General features: G+C 47.0%; 1 protein-coding gene across 2 annotated transcripts in view; it reads right to left on the bottom strand.

Moving 5' to 3' along the window:
* Window positions 1–19,986, bottom strand: part of LOC121232871 (cAMP-specific 3',5'-cyclic phosphodiesterase 4D-like) — a 294,635-nt gene that overhangs the window by 101,682 nt on the left and 172,967 nt on the right. Inside the window, exons 1-2 of one of the 2 annotated variants that reach the window (XM_041121361.1) lie at window positions 1,037–1,092; window positions 518–630 (exon numbers count right to left, since the gene is read on the bottom strand). In XM_041121361.1, coding sequence (XP_040977295.1) covers window positions 518–532 — 15 coding nt within the window. In that variant the 5' untranslated portion in view covers window positions 533–630; window positions 1,037–1,092. Of the gene's footprint in view, window positions 1–517; window positions 631–1,036; window positions 1,093–19,986 lie in introns of those variants that run through there. The other variant, XM_041121360.1, reaches the window with a different exon arrangement.

Genomic DNA, 19,986 nt, shown 5'->3' with positions numbered 1-19,986 from the left:
GCTTATGAAAAGAAAGAGCAACTGAAGGGATTATCGCCAGCAGTCAAAAACAATCTTTTTGGTTTTAAATTGAGACACATAGGGAAACAGCGTAACTTTCCAAGACCGAATGCCTGCATCACTTTCACAACTTGTTCTGAAATTTAACAAAACTGAACTTGTATAAACCACAAACAAAAGCCTTTCATGCATCCAAACGAGAATGAGACTGTTTCCGCGACAAGTTTCTCAGCCCGGGGCTGTTTCATCCAGCGGATCCCCTTCTACCGACACCGAGGCGTGTGCCCGGGGGAGCCCAGCCCCCGCCGCAAGCGCGACTTTCCTCCGGAGCTCTCCCTCCCCGACGATGCCCTCATCACGCCAGAGTAAGCCGCGGCTGGGCCGGCTGCAACTGAGGCGACGCTGCTTCCCTCCTTCAGCGAGGCTGAAGCGCCCCCCGCCCCACACTAGGTGGGAAGAGCCGGGGCGGCAGTGGGGCCGGAGCCGCGGAGGGGAGGCGGCGGCCGCGGGCTCCTACCTTGTTCGAGGCCATTTCGCTGACGGAGTGCCTGGTCTGCAGGGTCTCCAGCTGGTCCAGGCACCAGTCCAGCTCCTCCAGGGTCTCGCTAGCCAGTTTTTGATAGGCCTCCTCTGCGAAGAGACAGGGAAAGGCGTACTCAGTTCGCAAGCGTTTCACAGGGCTAACGGCGAGCTCCAGCAGGTCCATCCTCTGCTGCCCGGTGCCCACACATAAGTACTGCTCCCTCATATTGCCAGCCCGGGCACCGGGCAGCGCGGCTCTTTCCCTCCGCGGGGCTGTGCTCCTCCTTGGAGTCACCGGGGCGGCGAGCGGCGGCACTGGCGGGTGGGGAGAAACTTTCCGCCGCCCGTCCTGCTACGCCGAGCGGACTCCCCGCCCGCCTGCCTGCCTGCCTGCCTCGCCTCGCCTAGCCTCGCCCCGGGGCCGCGGCCGGCCGCAGCGCCGCCTCCTCACAAGCAGCGCTGAACTCCGCGGGCACGCAGCGGCCCCGCGGCGGAGCAGGCAGGCTGGGCCTACCGGCGACAGAGGCACACGCAGGAATGAATCAGCGCCGCCGCCGGCTGCGACCACCGCGCTTCCTGTTTTCGCGGCTCCGCCGGCGGTACGGCTGCTGGCGGAGACCTGCCACACCCCTCCCCCCCCCGACGGTTTCACACACACACACACACACCCTGCCGGGAGCCGCCGCGGGGCGGGGAGCCCCGCAAAACCCGACGTGGAGCCGGCCCCGCCGCGGCCGCCTGCCCGCGTGCACCCCTCGGCCACACTGAGCGGTCGCCCCTGCTGTCCTCGCTGCTCTCCGGTTTTGCAGCTCGCGGTGTGGAAACAATATTTTCTTACCTAACCCACAGGGGTGTCATGAGAATTAATTGGTTCATATTTATAAAGTGTGGGGAAGATGTAAAAATCTGTGTAAGTGTTCGGGATAATGACACCTAGCCAAAGCGCCAGCTGTTAAAGGGGTGTTCAAATACTGCAGCAATATTTGCTGTAACCCAAAAGCCTCTGTGTGTGTACAAAGTATCACATGTTGGCTGTAAGCAAAAAAAGGGCTGGTGAAAGTTTTGGAACTGGACCCAGTAACACAATATGGGAAATGGACCCCAATGATGGTATGGAAAGTCATGGTTTAATCAAAATTGCAATATGTCACATTGGAGCTAACTGTATTAAAAACTTGCAGAAGTTTCACTTTGCAGAGGGGAAGACATTCCCTTCTTCAATAACTCTCCAACAGCGGGAGATCTGTCAGTATGCAAATAAGTTCAGAAAAATAATCCCATGTCTAGGGTGTGAGTCTCACCTACAAAGCCTGGCGCTTTTTTTTTCTGATGTAGATCAGAACGGGAAAATGCTTTTCCACACTTGTAGCAGTGCTACATATCAAGGTGCCACGATTAGATCACTGGTCGGCCTGGACCAGGGAAGAGACAGATAACACACATGGTGTGAGTGCCAACTCTGTCCTTTATTGCGCAGTTAATTCCTTTTATACTAACAACGGTAGGTGGGATTACTGATATGTCATAGGGAGGCGACGACTAGCCTTCTACCTTTCCGTGACATCGCGAGATCTTCCGAACGGTGTTCCCTACATCTCCCCCTCCTCATGTCCAACTAGCACCCATTGGTTACACACACTATTCATGCACTGTCCACGCGTCCAGTTGCACTCAATGATTGGCTGCATCAACACTGCACACGCGCATAAACATAAAATATAATTGGTCATACTAACTAAACATACGAGACTTATCTCAGTCTAATTGGTCAAGATAAACTGCCGAATTGAGGTTGTTTGTGCCAAGTTCTCTTTATCGTGGAATATGCACCTGTGTTTTTCTAATTGGTATCTTTCTTATTTTTGTCTTCTTGTTTAGTCTGTTCAAGGCCTTCTAAAGGCGTCTGGAATGCTCTTGTGACCGTTAGCTAAATATGTTCCCACAACAATTCCCCCTCCCTTTTTCTATTAGAAGAGCATTAGCAGATCTAGTCACCACCATCCGCGAACTCAGCCCAGCAATCGGTAGGTGCCAGCTCTACGTGGGCGTCCCCACAGAGGCAACGATGGCCTTGCCGTACACCAGCCCGATGCTCTTCGGAAAATCCCGGTATTTGTACATTTGCAGAGGAACAGATTTTAGCACGCGTGGCCAGCGGGTGCCAAAATTTGCCTCAGTTGAAACATAGGGAGCCTATGGCACATGCGGTCGCTGGCCAGACGTGCCGCACGAGTCATAGCCATCGTGTCTATTGGTTCACGGGCTTAGTGATGTGGTTGCAGTGCACAGAGAATCTTGACCTGTTATGTTGGCTAAGGTGACCTACAAGATATATGAACACAATTAATTAAACACAGTAAGAGCAATATTATACCTGAGAAAATGCAGAAGAATAAAGAAACCCTGAGTTTTAACAGAGATACAAACCAACTCCTAAGTCCCCATCCCGCAGCTAAATGCTCCAAGCCAAAATGACATTTTTCTTAATTGCTATAAAGGTCTTGCAGCGCCTTCTTGCTTCTGCAGTTCTGTTATCTTGTTTATTAATTGCTCCAGCGTCAGAAATTCGTAGCACATACCCAAGACATCACAAGCCAGGAAAGGATAACAGCAATCTGTAAAGAAAAACACTCAAACACTACAAGGTTAGGGCAGGACGAACCATACGACTAGGGACCCATTTCAGTAGCCCTTCAGGCGTCTGTACACAGGCGTACCCCCGCCTGAGGCAACGCAGCTCAAACGGTCCGTCCCATTGGCGTGTCTGGGGATCACGCACACGGACCAACGGGTAGGGGCCTTTCTCTTCCGTAGCCGTAAAATGTCGTTGCGCCGTCATCTGGTCCAGGTCCCCCCGAATTGTCTGATTTAATGAAGTTAATGCAGTTAACAGGAGACGCTGTGTACGGAGAACAGGTGAATTATCCCGTAAGCAGGAGGGCTCCGCCTGGTCCCCCTCCCTAAGACGGTCTAGCAGGGTCTTTAAGGTTCGATGTGCTCGTTCTACAATGGCCTGGCCGGTGCTGTTATAAGGAATGCCATGTACAAGGGCTATACCCCAGATTGCACAAAATCATTTCACCTTTTCCGCAGTATAAGCTGTACCATTATCCGTCTTGATCTGTCGTGGAATCCCCAGTTGGGCTATGCAAGCACGCCAGTGTTGTACAACCGCCAAGCTATTCTGCTTCCTGTGCGCTGTAGTGAGAATATATTTACTATAGGTGTCTACGGTAACATGCAAATACTGTAGTGGCTTAAAGGGAGCGTACCCCGGTCCACTCATGTTGACTGCGGGCTACTTATGCTAACTCTAAATAATCAGGCTCAAAGAAATGTTCCCCCCATTTTCTATGAAATCTCCCACAATTTGCCTTTTTTTTTTTTTTTTTTTTCCGTGCAAGATTCCCTTTATTTCACAAAAGAATCCAACTTATATATGTTTCAACAAAGATCCAGAAAGTACTAACGACTCACAGCCAATACTACTAGCACAGGAGGGCATATCTGACCCAGCTGGGATGTTTGCCAGTCCTCAGAACAGTTAAAGATAAAAACATTCCATAGACATACTTGTGACTGTCTTCAGCCACATCTTCCCAGGCCTACACAAGGCCATCCTCCAACCTGACCTTGTGAAACTAGTTCTTCAAAGGCTTGGCAAACATGCAGCACAACAAATTCTAACGGTCACTCTTGAAAACAAATGCCAGGTGTTCCGAGCTGCTCCCACATCTCCCCCTTTTTTGTTTAGGAACATCAGATTCACGAGGAAGGCAGCGAGGACTCTAGCTTCGAACTGACGCAATCCTCGTACTGCTCCTCAGGTGATTCTGATTGCTGCAAACACACAAATGATTAATAATTCTCCAATAGCAATATAAATTCAGATACACAAATTTAAACCTTCAAATCATATTTTTGGATTTAAGCATTCAACAGTATTAGACAATTCTTTGAAAAACACCTTATTCTGCTAATTTCATATATACACTTTCATTCCCTTGTAAAGGAGTTACACAGAGCCCTTTTTTTGAATTTTGAAATTCCCAATTGCAATGTAATTTCATTCTATGTTATAATGCATTTTGTCTATGTGATGGGTTGATCCTGGCTGGACACCAGTCACCTACCATAGCTATCCTATCACTCTCTCCTCCACAGCTGGACAGGGGAACTGGAAATGAGGTTTTGCGATTAGTTCATCACACATTATCTCTGTCACTTCATCCTCCTCAGTGGCAGCACTCATCACACTCTTCCCCTGTTCCAGCGTGGGATCTCTCCCACAGGAGACAGTCCTCCACGAAGATCTTCAGCATGGGTCCCCTCCACAGCATGCAGTCCTTCAGGAGCACACTGCTCCAGCGTGGACCTCCATAGACCGCAGGGGAACGACCCATCTCACCATGGTCTTCCCCACGGGCTGCAGGGGAATCTCTGCTCCGGTGCCTGGAGCATCTCCTCCCCCTCCTTTTTCACTGACCTTGGTGTCTGCAGGGTTATTTGTCTTACATGTTCTCACTCTTCAGCTGCCATGTCTGTGTGTTCCGCAACCGCATCTCTCTTCCCCCTCTCCAGCTGTTTGTTTTCATTAATTTAATTTTTTTTTCCCTGTCTCTTCCTCTCTCTCTCTCTTTTAAAAATATTTTTATGCAAGCCAAGTTACATGAAATGCTTTTGCAATCATACGTTCAACTATTTTATGATACGTGGTACAATCATTACAACTGCTAATATTGCAATTAAAATAACTAAGCCATGCATAAGCAAATCTTTTAATCATCCTGTAATTCCCAAACTTGTTAGCCATCCAGTTAAACCTGTGTCAGTTATCGTGAGCCTTTTACTGTGAATCATATTAATATCGGGTGTTAGTAATGTAAGTTGTCCGAGGCTACAGGGCCTCCTGTTAAGTTGTGATGGAATTCCTCTCCCACGCTCTATTCCCACAAATTAAAAACATCCGCGTAGGTAAAGCAGCTGGAATAGAAAAAAGAGTGTGATATTCTGGAATAGATATAGTTACACCAAGCTGTAGCATTTCTATATACAGGCAAAATAGCATTTACATTCTGACCCTTTCCAGTGGTGTTATGGGTGTAATTAAACATCACACAGGGATTCATGATGACTGATCGTAACAACTCCAACTCTTGAGGTTCTTGCATTTCTTGAGGCAGGTGTGCATACAACAGGAAAAGTAAACATGGTATCTCCTTGCTGTAGAGCTTTTCCTCGACAGCGTTGCATCAAACTATGTGTATTTTTTCCCAAATTATTAAGTGAATCGTCATGGATTAGACAGAGGCACAGAGTTAGAGGGATTAGCAGGAGAAGGAGATAGAGGCAGTGCAGCAAAGCCAGGTTCCGTTGTAAGTTCTGCAGACCCTGGAGAGGGAGTACCAGGCGAGTGGGGTGGGGGGGTGGGGGACGGCGGCGGCACGGCAGCGGTCCCGGCCGCGCAGAGGCCGCGGGAGGCAGCGGTGGAGGTAATGAGGGATATAAATCCGGCTCTTTTTCAGAGTCCACCCTGCCTGATACAAAAGAATTATTCTCGGAATCAGAATGCTGCTCGTTAGCGGCCTGCTTACAGACTGCCTCCTCAAAAGCAGTATCAGGTTGTACCCGCCTGCAAAACTTGTTGCAAGGCCGCCAGTATCGGACGCGCTTCCCGGTGTTGCTCTCTCTCCAGTACATGGCGTATCACGTTACCTAGGGACGAACCGGCTGGCAAATGAGAGACAAGCGCTGCGCTCTGTGGGTTAGCTTGAGCCCTAGCACATTCAAGCACAATCGCCTCTTTAGCGGCCTCCGGGAGGTTTGCCGCCTACACAGCAAGCTGAAGCCGATCTAAAAAGGCAGTAAACCTCTCGGCAATCCCCTGCGGAACTTTCACGCAAGGGGGGTCCGCTCTATCCATGGCCGCGACACGCCCAAGTGCGGCCAAGGCAGTTGTTGCAACTGCCGTAAAGTCACGCCCGCGTATGCCCTGTGCCTGTGTCTGAGGCGTTGCAAACCGTCCCCTCCCCCATGAGCTGCCGAACCACCCCGCCGCAACTCCTCTCATGGATACTGGGGGGGGGGCGCATCAGGTCCTGCTGGTGCCGCCTCTGCAGAAAAAAACCTCCGTCTCCGCCGCACCCTCCGTGCCCATGTCCGCAATCAAGGACGGACCCCTCTGCGAGCCCCGCTCCACGGCCGCCCGCTCCGTCCGAGTCCGACCCGCTGTCCCCGAGGGCGCTGTCCCCGCTGTCCCCGAGGGCGCTGTCCCCGCTGTCCCCGAGGGCGCTGTCCCCGCTGCTCCCGAGGCGGCGCTGCACCCGCAGACACAGCAGCTCGCGCCGCCAGCCAGCACGCCTCAGCCTCCCGTCCCGCCGCGACCACCTGCTCCACCTTCCCCCAACTCTGCGATCGTTCAGCAGCTCCGCGCTCGGATCGGAGCAAGGACTCCCGAATCTCTCCCCAATTTGGGGGGCTCAAACTTATCTAGGAGACTCAATGTCCCCCCGGCGCAGCATCCATTGGATGCATTCGCCCGTGGGGCCCCTCCTAATCGAACCGCGGGCACCCACCTCATAAGCTAACACCTTTAATACCTTAATCGCTTGCGCAAGCCCCATCGTCGCCTGTGCGGCCGATCACGTCGGGGTCACCACTATGTAGCAGTGCTACATATCAAGGTGCCGCGATTAGATCACTGGTCGGCCCGGACCAGGGAAGAGACAGATAACACACATGGTGTGAGTGCCAACTCCGTCCTTTATTGCGCAGTTAATTCCTTTTATACTAACAACGGTAGGTGGGATTACTGATATGTCATAGGGAGGCGACGACTAGCCTTCTACCTTTCCGTGACATCGCGAGATCTTCCGAACGGTGTTCCCTACACACACTGAACTCAGAGCTGAGTGTGTTTTAGCCCAGGCACACTGTCTTGCAAGCTGTGTATCTGAAACATCAAATTTTGAAACTCCTGGCATACATGCTTCTGGATCGGCTACGTGCAAACATAACTCCAAGGTAGAGAAATGTTTGTTCAGTGGGTTTGTTATTCCCATCTAAAACATCTCCCTCAACTTGTTTCACATGAAATTAACCTGATTTTCAAAATGTCAGACAAGCAAAAAATCAGGCAAGCAAATGAATTAAAACTCCTTTTTAAATAAAACACTCCGGCATAGACTAGTGCCAAATAGCTCAGTGCATTACTGTTCAACATCTAGGATATTAGATTTGTCTCTTTTTAACATTTCAGAGCACATGCTCAAGAACTTCGGGTTCCTTCAAAGCTGTTAAATTTTGCATACTTGTGGCTATTGCAAAAACACTCCACAATTTTGAATAATGTCCATTCACTTGGAAAAAGGCAATGCGAGAACAAGAAGTTGGGATTGAGATTAATTGGTGGAACCATTTAAAGAAAATTTTGCAGTGCTTGCCCACATCATGATTAACCTGCCACTTCAGCGAACAGAAAACTAACCGATACTCAACAGAAAACATCCCCATTGAATTGTAAACACTGTATTTCAGATGTCATACTTAGTATAAATGCTATCTGATCCAAATTCCCCTGGCAAATAAAGTCAGGATTTTCCAGACTGTTTATCCATCAAAAGAGAATCTATGGTGTTCTGCAACACAGCAGACATCACAGCTCACTAGTTCTTGAATGTAACTAGTATACTGACCTCACAGTGTAGATTTCATCAAGATCAGTACTGGAAATAGAAATAACTTTGTTTATAATATGTTTGTAAGTGTACTGTGTTAAATGCTTTTGATGAAGCGGAGATGCAGTTAACATATGCACGGTTATCTGATGACCTTATACAATGATTTCATTGAGGATAAAATGCATAATGAAATGAGGTAAAACGAATCTGTATGGTGCTATTTTGTTGCTAGCCTGTGGCCTGCCCTTCAGCAGTTCTTGAAAATCAGATATTGGGAAACTCATGTGTTTCTTCACAAGTAAACACCATCCCTTCTAATATTTAAGAGAGTAAGAGGGTAAGGTTTTTCTGAGAAGTATGAAAACAACAAAATAAACTTGAGGGATGCCATATTTAGGTAAAAGTAATAAAATGCTCAGTCTGTTATTTATTTTAAAACTTAATTTTCTTGTTATCCATGTAGCAATAATATATATTACCAACAGCACTTTACATTTAGGAATCTTTATCTACTATCTACCTTCCCAGTATATCTCAAAGCACATTAGAAAACAGAATCCATCACCCTTAGGAGGCTGTTTCTCATTAACTCCTGTTCCCAACTCCCACACTTCAAGAGTCTGCGGCTCCCGTGGGGACCCTGACTGGCCACTCTGACTAAGGAAACTTCTGATGGCCGACACTAGGCTAAAGACTTGCTGGACTCAGCACCTCCTGCCAGTTCTCAGATCACAGAGCTGTCAGGCCAGCCCTGACAGCTTAAATGGAAATAAAAGGGTTTCTAAAAAAGTACCCATCAAACAAACACCCCCACTTTGTTCCCACAGTTCTGAAGAGCAGAACAACCATAGGAAAGCTTTTCTAAACAGTATTGAAGCTCTAAATTTGGCCCATACTTTTGTTGTTACACAACGTGGTGGAAAACGTTGCTGAGGTTAACAGATTTTCAAATATAAAACCCCATCACCACTAAGCTAAGAATAAAAAAATAATTATCAGCCACACAGCTTCAACAGCCTCACAACACTGTTTCTGACCTCTGTGTTACCTTTAAGGTAGCACCCTGTAATTATTCCCAGCCAGGACTGATCTACTAATCAGTTTTTGGTATAGGCACATGTTCAAGCTTCCCCCCCCCCCCAAATGATGAAGTCCTAAAACAGATTAACACTTCTGTAAATTAGAGGTTTTTTGAAATTTCAAAGGTTCTTTTTATAACTTATTAGACCTTAATAAGAGGGAGAGAAATATGGTTTAACACCAGTTGCTTTAACAATTTGCATGCTATTTCATATATGCTTTTAGAAAAAAAGGAAGTGACAGCAAACATTCTCTTTACAGTTCATGAATTAATACAAACAATTCCACCACATGTAGCTTTCAGTATGGTACATAGAAAAAACAAATGAAAGGCTAGCAGAAAGAAAAAGCTCAGCCATAATCACTTGGCACTGCACACCTATTTTTTTAAAAAGGGTGTTCTACTGTCTGTTTTCATAAAAGACTTGATTCTTAGCACAGCTCCTAATACAATGCCAGAGACAGCTGTACTTTCATTCACACTCTTATTCAGGAATGACTTCTGTTCAAAATTTTCAAAGGGAAAAATTACTATATGGCAATAATTAGAAATAGTGTCCACTTCATTTAATAGTTCATCATGATTTTCATATACGGTATCCTACTATTCCCAGAGAACAAAAATCAATACTAGACTTTTCTACTAGTGCTCAAGTATACTTATACTAACCTTTTCAGTACTTTAAGGAATTTCAGCACAGCAGAAGGAAAAGCTAAGTACAGATTTTTCATTGTTGTCTGATCAGTTGAGATTGTCTGAGTGATGCAGAGAGGCTGGAAAAGAGTTGACTCAGCAAGCACACATCCGAGGGCTTTGACCACTGTGTTGCCTTAAAATGGGAGTGTTCCGGGGACAAGACATGGTCACAGCCAAGCAGTGGCATTTTCCAGATAGGCTCAGCATGTGTATTGTCTTTTGGGGATGCAGGCAGCCGGAAGTAACTCTGGAAACCTCCAGGTTACTCTAAATGAAGACAAGCTGAAGATGTACTGTGAGACTCGGACCCTGGAGAGCTTGCCTGAATTTTCTGACCGTCTTCTTGCTCTTCTACCTAGAGTAAGCTTGAAGTTTGGAGCAGCAGAATTTCTGGGCCAAGAGTTTCAGTTTCCCTTACTACTACACCATTTCAAAAAAATCCTCTGTCGTTCAAACTAAGAATTTTTCTGTAAATGAGGATGTTAATACTTAACAGCCTTAACTAACGGCCTATATATTGACGTGACTGACATTTTAGTCAAAATTAGCACCTTCTATTAAACATAGCTATATTAACACTGATTCAGCATAGAAATAGCATCTGTTTCTTAGTTACCCATTTTACAACTGAAAAAAATTAATTTTGTTTTTAGGTATTATTGAGGAATTCATAAGTATTGTGACTCAAAAGGCTTTGTGGAGTGTTCACATGTCTTACTATTGATAAAATGTAATCATGAAATATATTTTTGTTTAACATCTAGAAATTTGCAGACATCCCTCCACAATTACAAGTAAAACAAAATACTCTTGATCAGATTTTGGAATGAGCATCTGGGAAGACAACTCAGCTGCAGCAGATTTCTCAGGAACTGTTTTGATGGTCCCACTCTGAACGCTCACTTTCTTCCATGCCAGGAATCTCTCCAAGTTTCCATTCTAGTGAAGAAGAATCCTTTGTACCAGTTAGTAGCCTTATGCACAGACTGTGTCCTAATGACCAGAACTAGTCTTTCAGGATGTGATGATTTGTAGGACTCCCCCAACATACTGCTTTATACAATGTCAGTAGCATTAGCCTTAGGCTATGGAAACTACCTTATCTCCTTGGACAGAAAATGTAGTAACCTCCAGGAAATAATAGGAGCAAAATTATAAAGTCTAGTTATGCACAACTGTCGTGGTTTCAGCCCAGCCGGTAACAAAGGACCACGCAGCCGCTCGCTCACTCCTCCCGCCCCCTCCGGTGGGATAGGGGGGAGACGGAGGAGAGAAAAGAAAAAAAAACTGGAACCTCGAGGGTTGGGATAAGGGCAGTTTACTGGGACAACGCAAAAAAAGTTACAACAACAACGACGGTACTAATGAAAGAGTATACAGAAAAGAGTGATGCACAGTGCAACTGCTCACCACCCGGGACCCGACGCTCCGCCACTTCCCCCACCGAAAGTCGAGAGCAGGAGAGCCCTCCCCCTGGCCCACTCCCCATTTATATACTGAGCATGATGTCACATGGTATGGAATAGCTCCTTGGCTAGTTCAGGTCAGCTGCCCCGGCTATGCCCCCCCACCTCCCAGGTTCCTGTAAAAATTAACTCTATCCCAGCTGAACCCAGGACATTATCCACCCCTTATTCTATACCATTTACATCATGCCCAGATCTTACATTTTCCAATCAACCGCTACCACTTTCCTTGTCTTATATATATATATATATGTATATGGACACCCCCCCCCACACACACACACACATACAAATAGTATTCCCTTAGTCAATGGGTTATCCCTCCAATGTGTCCATCAATTTTATTTAGTCCATGACTTTGAGGCTCCATCTGTTGTAACACTTCTTCAGGCTAAGAGAGATGGTGTGAGGTGTTGGGTTGTTGTATGCTGTCTCTGGAACTTCTGGCTGGTACATTTGATGCAACCCACACCCTTGGTCTGCAGGTCGAAGAGGTTGATCTTGAGGAAATTGCTGGGCGCCAGTTCAAGTTCTATCACTGTTGTTCTTGGCTCAGTTTCAAAGTCCATTCTTCAGTCATTTGGGTAATTCTTACAGTAATACCCTTGATATGGCATATAGACACTATAGATACAATGACATACATTGGCAGGTTATTTAGCAATTAAATAACATACAGCCTAGTTCACTGGCTATTCTCTCCCAAAATCAAATCTCCCTGAGGTACACATCGAACTTCCCCATCCTTCTGCATCACCCACCAGGTGTACCCAGGTCCCTGAGCAAAAACCACCCCTTGGATGGGTTTGTCTCTGCGTGAGGGAGGACTAACCCAGACTGTCTTTCCTAACATACTCCTCATGTGCACTACAGGAACTTTATCCCCTTCTACAGTATGTGGAAGTCTTGGTTGGGCGGGGCCCGCCCGATTGGTGGATCCTCTAGTATTAACTAACCAGGTGGCTTTTGTTAAATGTGTATCCCAATGTTTGAAAGTTCCACCCCCCATTGCTCTCAATGTAGTTTTCAGCAGTCCATTGTATCGTTCGATTTTTCCGGAGGCTGGTGCGTGATAAGGGATGTGATATACCCACTCAATGCCATGTTCTTTGGCCTAGGTGTCTATGAGGTTGTTTCGGAAGTGAGTCCCGTTGTCTGACTCGATTCTTTCTGGGGTACCGTGTTGCCATAAGACTTTCTCTTCAAGGCCCAGGATAGTGTTCTGGGCAGTGGCGTGGGACACAGGATATGTTTCCAGCCATCCAGTGGTTGCTTCCACCATTGTAAGCACATGGCACTTGCCTTGGCGGGTTCGTGGGAGTGTGATATAGTCAATCTGCCAGGCCTCCCACTGTTTATATTTCAGCCATCGCCCTCCATACGACAGGGGTTTCAGTCGCTTGGCTTGCTTAATTGCAGCACATGTTTCACATTCATGGATAACCTGTGCGATAGTGTCCATGGTTAAGTCCACCCCTCGATCGCGAGCCCATCTATATGTTGCATCTCTTCCCTGATGGCCCGAGGTATCATGGGCCCACTGAGCCATAAATAGCTCACCCCTACGTTGCCAGTCCAGGTCCACCTGAGACACTTCAATCTTGGCGGCCTGATCTGCCTGCTGGTTGTTTTGATGTTCTTCAGTGGCCCGACTCTTGGGTACATGAGCATCTACGTGGCGTACTTTTACCACTAGCTTCTCTATCCGAACAGCAATATCTTGCCACAGTGCGGCAGCCCAGATGAGTTTACCTCTGCGCTGCCAATTGCTCTTCTTCCATTGCTGTAGCCACCCCCATAGGGCATTTGCCACCATCCATGAGTCGGTATAGAGATAGAGCACTGGCCACTTTTCTCTTTCAGCAATGTCTAACGCTAGCTGGATGGCTTTCACCTCTGCAAACTGACTCGATTCACCTTCTCCTTCGGCAGTTTCTGCGACTAGTCGTGTAGGACTCCATACAGCAGCCTTCCACCTCCGATGTTTTTCCCACAATGCGACAGGACCCATCAGTGAACAGAGCATATTGCCTCTCATTTTCTGGCAGTTTATTATACAGCGGGGCCTCTTCAGCCCGTGTCACCTCCTCCTCTGGTGACATTCCAAAATTTTTGCCTTCTGGCCAGTCCATGATCACTTCCACAATTCCTGGGCGACTGGGGTTTCCTATGCGAGCCCGTTGTGTGATCAGTGCGGCCCACTTACTCCACGTGGCATCAGTTGCATGATGTGTAGAGGAGACCTTCCCTTTGAACATCCAGCCCAGCACTGGCAGTAGGGGTGCTAAGAGGAGCTGTGTTTCAGTACCAACCACTTCTGAGGCGGCTCGAACTCCTTCATATGCTGCCAATATCTCTTTTTCAGTTGGAGTATAGCGAGCCTCGGATCCTCTGTATCCCCGACTCCAAAACCCCAGGGGTCGACCTCGGGTCTCCCCAGGTGCTTTCTGCCAGAGGCTCCAGGTAGGGCCATTCTCCCCGGCTGCAGTGTAGAGCACATTTATAACATCTTGTCCTGCCCGGACTGGCCCAAGAGCTACTGCATGAACAATCTCCCTCTTAATTTGTTCAAAAGCTTGTCGTTGCTCAGGCCCCCATTTAAAATCATTCTTCTTCCGGGTAACTTGGTAGAGAGGACTTACAATTTGACTGTAATTTGGAATATGCATTCTCCAAAAGCCCACAACACCTAAGAAAGCTTGTGTTTCCTTTTATTAGTTGGTGGGGACATAGCTGCTATTTTGTTGATCACATCCATAGGGATCTGACGACGCCCGTCTTGCCATTTTACTCCTAAGAACTGGATCTCCTGTGCAGGTCCCTTGACCTTACTTTCTTTTATGGCAAAACCAGCCATCAAAAGGATTTGGATTATTTTCTTCCCTTTCTCAAAAACTTCTTCTGCCGTGTTGCCCCATACAATGATGTCATCAATGTATTGCAGGCGTTCTGGAGCTTCACCTTTTTCCAGTGCAGCCTGGATCAGTCCATGGCAAATAGTGGGGCTGTGTTTCCACCCCTGGGGCAGTCGATTCCAGGTGTACTGGACACCCCCTCCAAGTAAAGGCAAACTGTGGCCTGCACTCCGCTGCCAAAGGGATGGAAAAAAATGCATTAGCAATGTCAATTGTGGCATACCACTTAGCTGCCTTTGATTCCAGTTCATATTGAAGCTCTAACATATCTGGCACAGCAGCGCTCAGCGGTGGCGTGACTTCATTCAGCCCACGATAGTCTACTGTTAGTCTCCATTCCCCATTAGATTTCCGCACGGGCCATATGGGACTATTAAAGGGTGAGTGAGTCTTGCTGATCACTCCTTGACTCTCCAATTGGCAAATCAGCTTATGGATGGGGATCAGGGAATCTCGGTTGGTGCGATATTGCCCGCCGGTGCACCGTCGTGGTAGCAATTGGCACCTGTTGTTCTTCAACCTTCAGCAACCCCACAACCGAAGGGTCTTGAGAGAGACCAGGCAGGGTAGACAGCTGTTCAATCTCCTCCGTCTCCAATGCAGCTATACCAAAAGCCCAACGGTACCCTTTTGGGTCCTTGAAATATCCCCTCCTGAGATAATCTATACCAAGGATGCACGGGGCCTCTGGGCCAGTTGCAATGGGGTGTTTATGCCAGTCATTCCCGGTTAGACTCATTTCAGCTTCTAATACGGTTAGCTCTTGGGATCCCCCTGTCACACCAGAGATACAGATGGGTTCTGCCCCTTTATAACTTGATGGCATTAGGGTGCATTGTGCACCAGTGTCTACTAGAGCCTTATATTCCTGTGGGTCTGATGTGCCAGGCCATCGAATGCACACTGTCCAGTAGACTCGGTTGTCCCTCTCCTCCACCTGGCTGGAGGCAGGGCCCCCTCTAATCCTGGTTAGAATATTCGTTACTCACTTTTCGCACCCGTGAATCAGAAGTCCCTTCAAGAGGATCAGAAATGTGATCAGCCCATCTACTGCATCTGGGGGACTCCTCACAGGAAACTGGAGCAGCAGTTTTCCAAGAAGAATCCTCTTTCCTGGTTGCTTTTTCTCGCAACTCCCGTACCCGTGCATCCAGGACTGAGGTAGGTTTTCCATCCCACTTCCTCATGTCCTCTCCATGGTCACGCAGGTAAAACCACAGGTTAGCCCGTCGTGTGTACTTTCTCTCTCCTCTCTCTTGGGCAGAGGAATGCTTACTCCCAATAGCTGCGATGCGGGCCTGTACAGGTGGGGAGGAAGACATATCCACTTTGAATTGCTGGAACTCTCGGGACAATTCCTCTACAAGCCGAGACACAGGCCCGTAGGGAGGAAGAGAGACTTCCTTCGTATTGCCGGAGTTGGACAGCCAATTCATCCACCGTTTGTCCATGGCCTTCTTTCCAGGACATTACTGCCAATGAGTTGGCATAGGTTGGTGGTGCACTTCGTAGAAACTTCCGCCACATGGGTTGTGTGCATTGGACATCATCTGGGTCTATGGGTGACTGCGCATTTTCTGGATCATTATAAATCACCTCCAGCACGGCTAATTCCCTCAGGTACTGGATACCTCTCTCCATGGTGGTCCACTTGCCTTGGTGACATGTAACTTCATCCTTGAAGGGGTATCTTTCCTTTACACCTAACAGAAGTCGCCTCCAGAGGCTGAGGACTTGTGTTTTTCTCCCAATCGCCTTGTCGATGCCCCCTTCCCTAGACAGAGATCCCAACTGCTTGGCTTCCTTACCCTCTAATTCCACACTACTAGCCCCATTATCCCAGCATCGGAGCAGCCAGGTAACAATGTGCTCACCTGGGTGGCGGCTAAAATCTTTTCGCATGTCACGCAACTCACTCAGGGATAGAGATCGGGTGATTATTTCAGGTTCTGCCTCTTCCTCCTGTTCTCGTGATGACCCTGGTTCATCTTCATCTCTCACTGAGCGAACTGATTTCTTTGTGTGTTTCTTTTTCTGTACAGGGGCGACTGATACCGGCACAGGTTGGTTCTCTGGTTTAGCTGCAGTATCCGTCACTGCGGTTGGGGTAGCCGCGCTGCCTGTTGCCGGGGTAGGGGTAGCCACGGTGCCTGCTGCCGGGGCAGGGGTAGCCACGGTGCCTGTTGCCGGGGCAGGGGTAGCCACGGTGCCTGTTGCCGGGGTAGGGGTAGCCACGGTGCCTGCTGCCCTGTTTTCCATCTTTTCCCCCTTTTCTCCCTGAGGGTGCTGCATAATATCAAGCAGTGTTTGGTAGATACTGGCCAGGGCCCAGCACAGTGCAGCGAGTTGTACGTCTTTGGAATAGCCACAGCATTTTTCTTTCAAATATTCTACCACTTCATGAGGGTTCTGTAGTTGTTCGGGAGTGAACTTCCAAGCCACTGGGGGTGAGAAGTTCTCTAGATACCTGCCCATATCCTCCCACATGCCGTGCCACCCATGAATATCCAGCTTTGGGGCAGATCTCTGGGTGGTACTCTTAAAGAGCCTTTTTGTAGCCCTAAACAAGACCTGAAACATATTCAGGAGGCATAGCACTAACAGCACACTGGCTTGTGCATCCCAAGGATATTCAAAGTTCTCAAAAGCTGTTGTAATTAGTCGGAAGGAGAAAAGGGAGGCGAACGGACGGGGGGAAGTATCCCCCCCTAACTCCCCCATGGATTGGCTGTAATTACCAATAAAATCCGATAGAAGGTGCCCAAAGTATGGAAATGATATCACTGCCTCATACAGATACCAGCTTAACCTCATGACCAGTGATGTAATCATTTCACAAGTCGACATTGCCCAGTACAGCAAAATGATAATCCCAATCACTCTCCCAGAGGTGAGAAACGTAACTACAGGCAATACATAGAGCATATAAGGACCTACAAAACGCCACCATGTAAACAAATTAATCAACATTGTGACTAACATCTATTTATCTAATATAAGGAATGCGTATGACAAATTTGTTTCAACACGCTCTGGCCAGATCTGTCGTTATCTCAACCCTTCGTGCCCCACGTTGGGCGCCAAAAAGGACTGTCGTGGTTTCAGCCCAGCCGGTAACAAAGGACCACGCAGCCACTCGCTCACTCCTCCCGCCCCCTCCGGTGGGATAGGGGGGAGACGGAGGAGAGAAAAGAAAAAAAAAAAACTGGAACCTCGAGGGTTGGGATAAGGGCAGTTTACTGGGACAACGCAAAAAAAAAGTTACAACAACAACGACGGTACTAATGAAAGAGTATACAGAAAAGAGTGATGCACAGTGCAACTGCTCACCACCCGGGACCCGACGCTCCGCCACTTCCCCCACCGAAAGTCGAGAGCAGGAGAGCCCTCCCCCCGGCCCACTCCCCATGTATATACTGAGCATGATGTCACATGGTATGGAATAGCTCCTTGGCTAGTTCAGGTCAGCTGCCCCGGCTATGCCCCCCCACCTCCCAGGTTCCTGTAAAAATTAACTCTATCCCAGCTGAACCCAGGACAACAACTTGTCAAAATACTTGACTACACTTATATTATAAAAAGGACCATATAAAAAATACACAGCCAAAACACACATTAAATAAGGATCTAGGAAAAAAGGAGGTTTTTTCACCAACATTTTGTATTTCTCTCATGGTCTCAGAGAAACCCACATATGCCATATAACAGTCTCTCTATACCCTAAGACTGTGTATTTCAAGGGCAAAGGTATGAACAACATGTGTTTATATTCTTACAAAACCAGGTAACAGGAAGGCTGCAGATATCTACAAAGAAGTTATCAGGTTCTTGGAACAGGTCTATTATAGTTAGTTCAGAGTAAATAAGGCACTTTCGACTCTTACAAATATAGAAGAACTTCATAATTAGGCTCTCAATATGTAGTTCAGTTTCACTGCATGGGGACGGGGATGTTACTTGTGGTGGCTTCCTCTGTTTTTCTCTGTTAAACATTTGGTCTACTTCTTGGAAAAAGCTTTGAAACGAAGTTACTCATACTGATATAATTTGTTCTGAAGTCTAGAAGTATTTCTATATTAAGTATTTGCAAATTCATCCCAAGAAACAGTCTTGCAATGCCAGAGTAGTACAGCAGACTATCAGGAAAGCATCTTTCATTGAAGCCAAGCAGGAAAACATATGCTCAATACATACAGCATATTTAAATAATTTACTGCTTTAATGACAGAGCACATAAAATGTTTGCAGTGTGAATGTTTAAATCAACTCTTTGCTCTTATCAAAAATTCCACCAGGCCAAATGACCATTCTTCTGTTATCACATATCCCTACTCAGTGCTCTCTTCCCCTCTGACCGCTTTTGGCAAAGGACTAATGTGGGAGCAGCTCGGAACACGTGGCATTTGTTTTCAAGAGTGACCGTTAGAATTTGTTGTGCTGCATGTTTGCCAAGCCTTTGAAGAACTAGTTTCACAAGGTCAGGTTGGAGGATGGCCTTGTGTAGGCCTGGGAAGATGTGGCTGAAGACAGTCACGAGTATGTCTATGGAATGTTTTTATCTTTAACTGTTCTGAGGACTGGCAAACATCCCAGCTGGGTCAGATATGCCCTCCTGTGCTAGTAGTATTGGCTGTGTGAAAAATAATCATGTCCAAAACAGGATTCTAATTAAAGTTTACAATTTATTATATGAATAGAGGCAAGCAAACAGCGCTGGGTGCACCGGGAGCCTCTGCTCTACCAAGGCACACACCGTCAGGTCTAATTGTGCAGGTTAAGTACAGGTTCTACATACATATTCACTAGATTCCTGAGAAATGTTATACATATTCATTAGTTTTCCGGGAAACTATTAACATATGTAAATGTCCTTTACGCAGGCGCATTGAAGGTCTCTGGTGGTCTTCAGGAGTCCTCTGGTGGTCTTCCATAGTCTTCCTCACTTGTCCGCTATTTGACCCTCCTCAGGTGATTCTGCGCAGTATGGTCCTTTACATGTTTTGATACCTTAGTGCTTGTTAGTGTTCTTATTATCTAAGTTCTCATTAGTGGTATAGCACCATATGGTTAGTTTAAGCTAAATTATCTACAAGGATGGGAACAAAAGGCAGGAGTTCTTATCTTTTCTGGCCTTATCTATTCAAGCAAGGCCTCTACTTGTGCCTTCTTAACAAGATCGTAAATTCATCGAACGCTTAATTAAGTCTTGTGATCGCTCTTGGTTCCTTCTTGCTCATCATTCCTAAGTACCAGTCTCTGACAGGCTTAATCCTTGACAAACACCAGTCCTTGGTATGTAAAGTTACAGAGAGACAATCATTAAGCAATAAGCAGTTTGTTCTCTATATCAATCCCCCCCCCCTTTTCTTTAAACCTTTGCAAATTCTTTTGCAACTATAAGATTCCACTACTTCCAAGAGACCGTGTAAAGTATTTTTCAATTTCTACTTGATGTCTGATTTTATTTCGTTTCCAACTTTTGTAATTCCCTACTGTTATATGGCTTTTGCAGGAAGCAAGAACTATATACATACTCTCCTACTTCTCTTAGGCCTACGGTTATACAAGATCAAGCAAAACGGTTAAAGATTACATATGCAGAGAGGGTCACATTTCACCATGCGGCC

The sequence above is a fragment of the Aquila chrysaetos genome (assembly GCF_900496995.4).
Source record: "Aquila chrysaetos chrysaetos chromosome W unlocalized genomic scaffold, bAquChr1.4 W_unloc_1, whole genome shotgun sequence".
Lineage (NCBI taxonomy): Eukaryota > Metazoa > Chordata > Aves > Accipitriformes > Accipitridae > Aquila > Aquila chrysaetos.
This window is presented reverse-complemented; position numbering and strand designations above follow the sequence as displayed.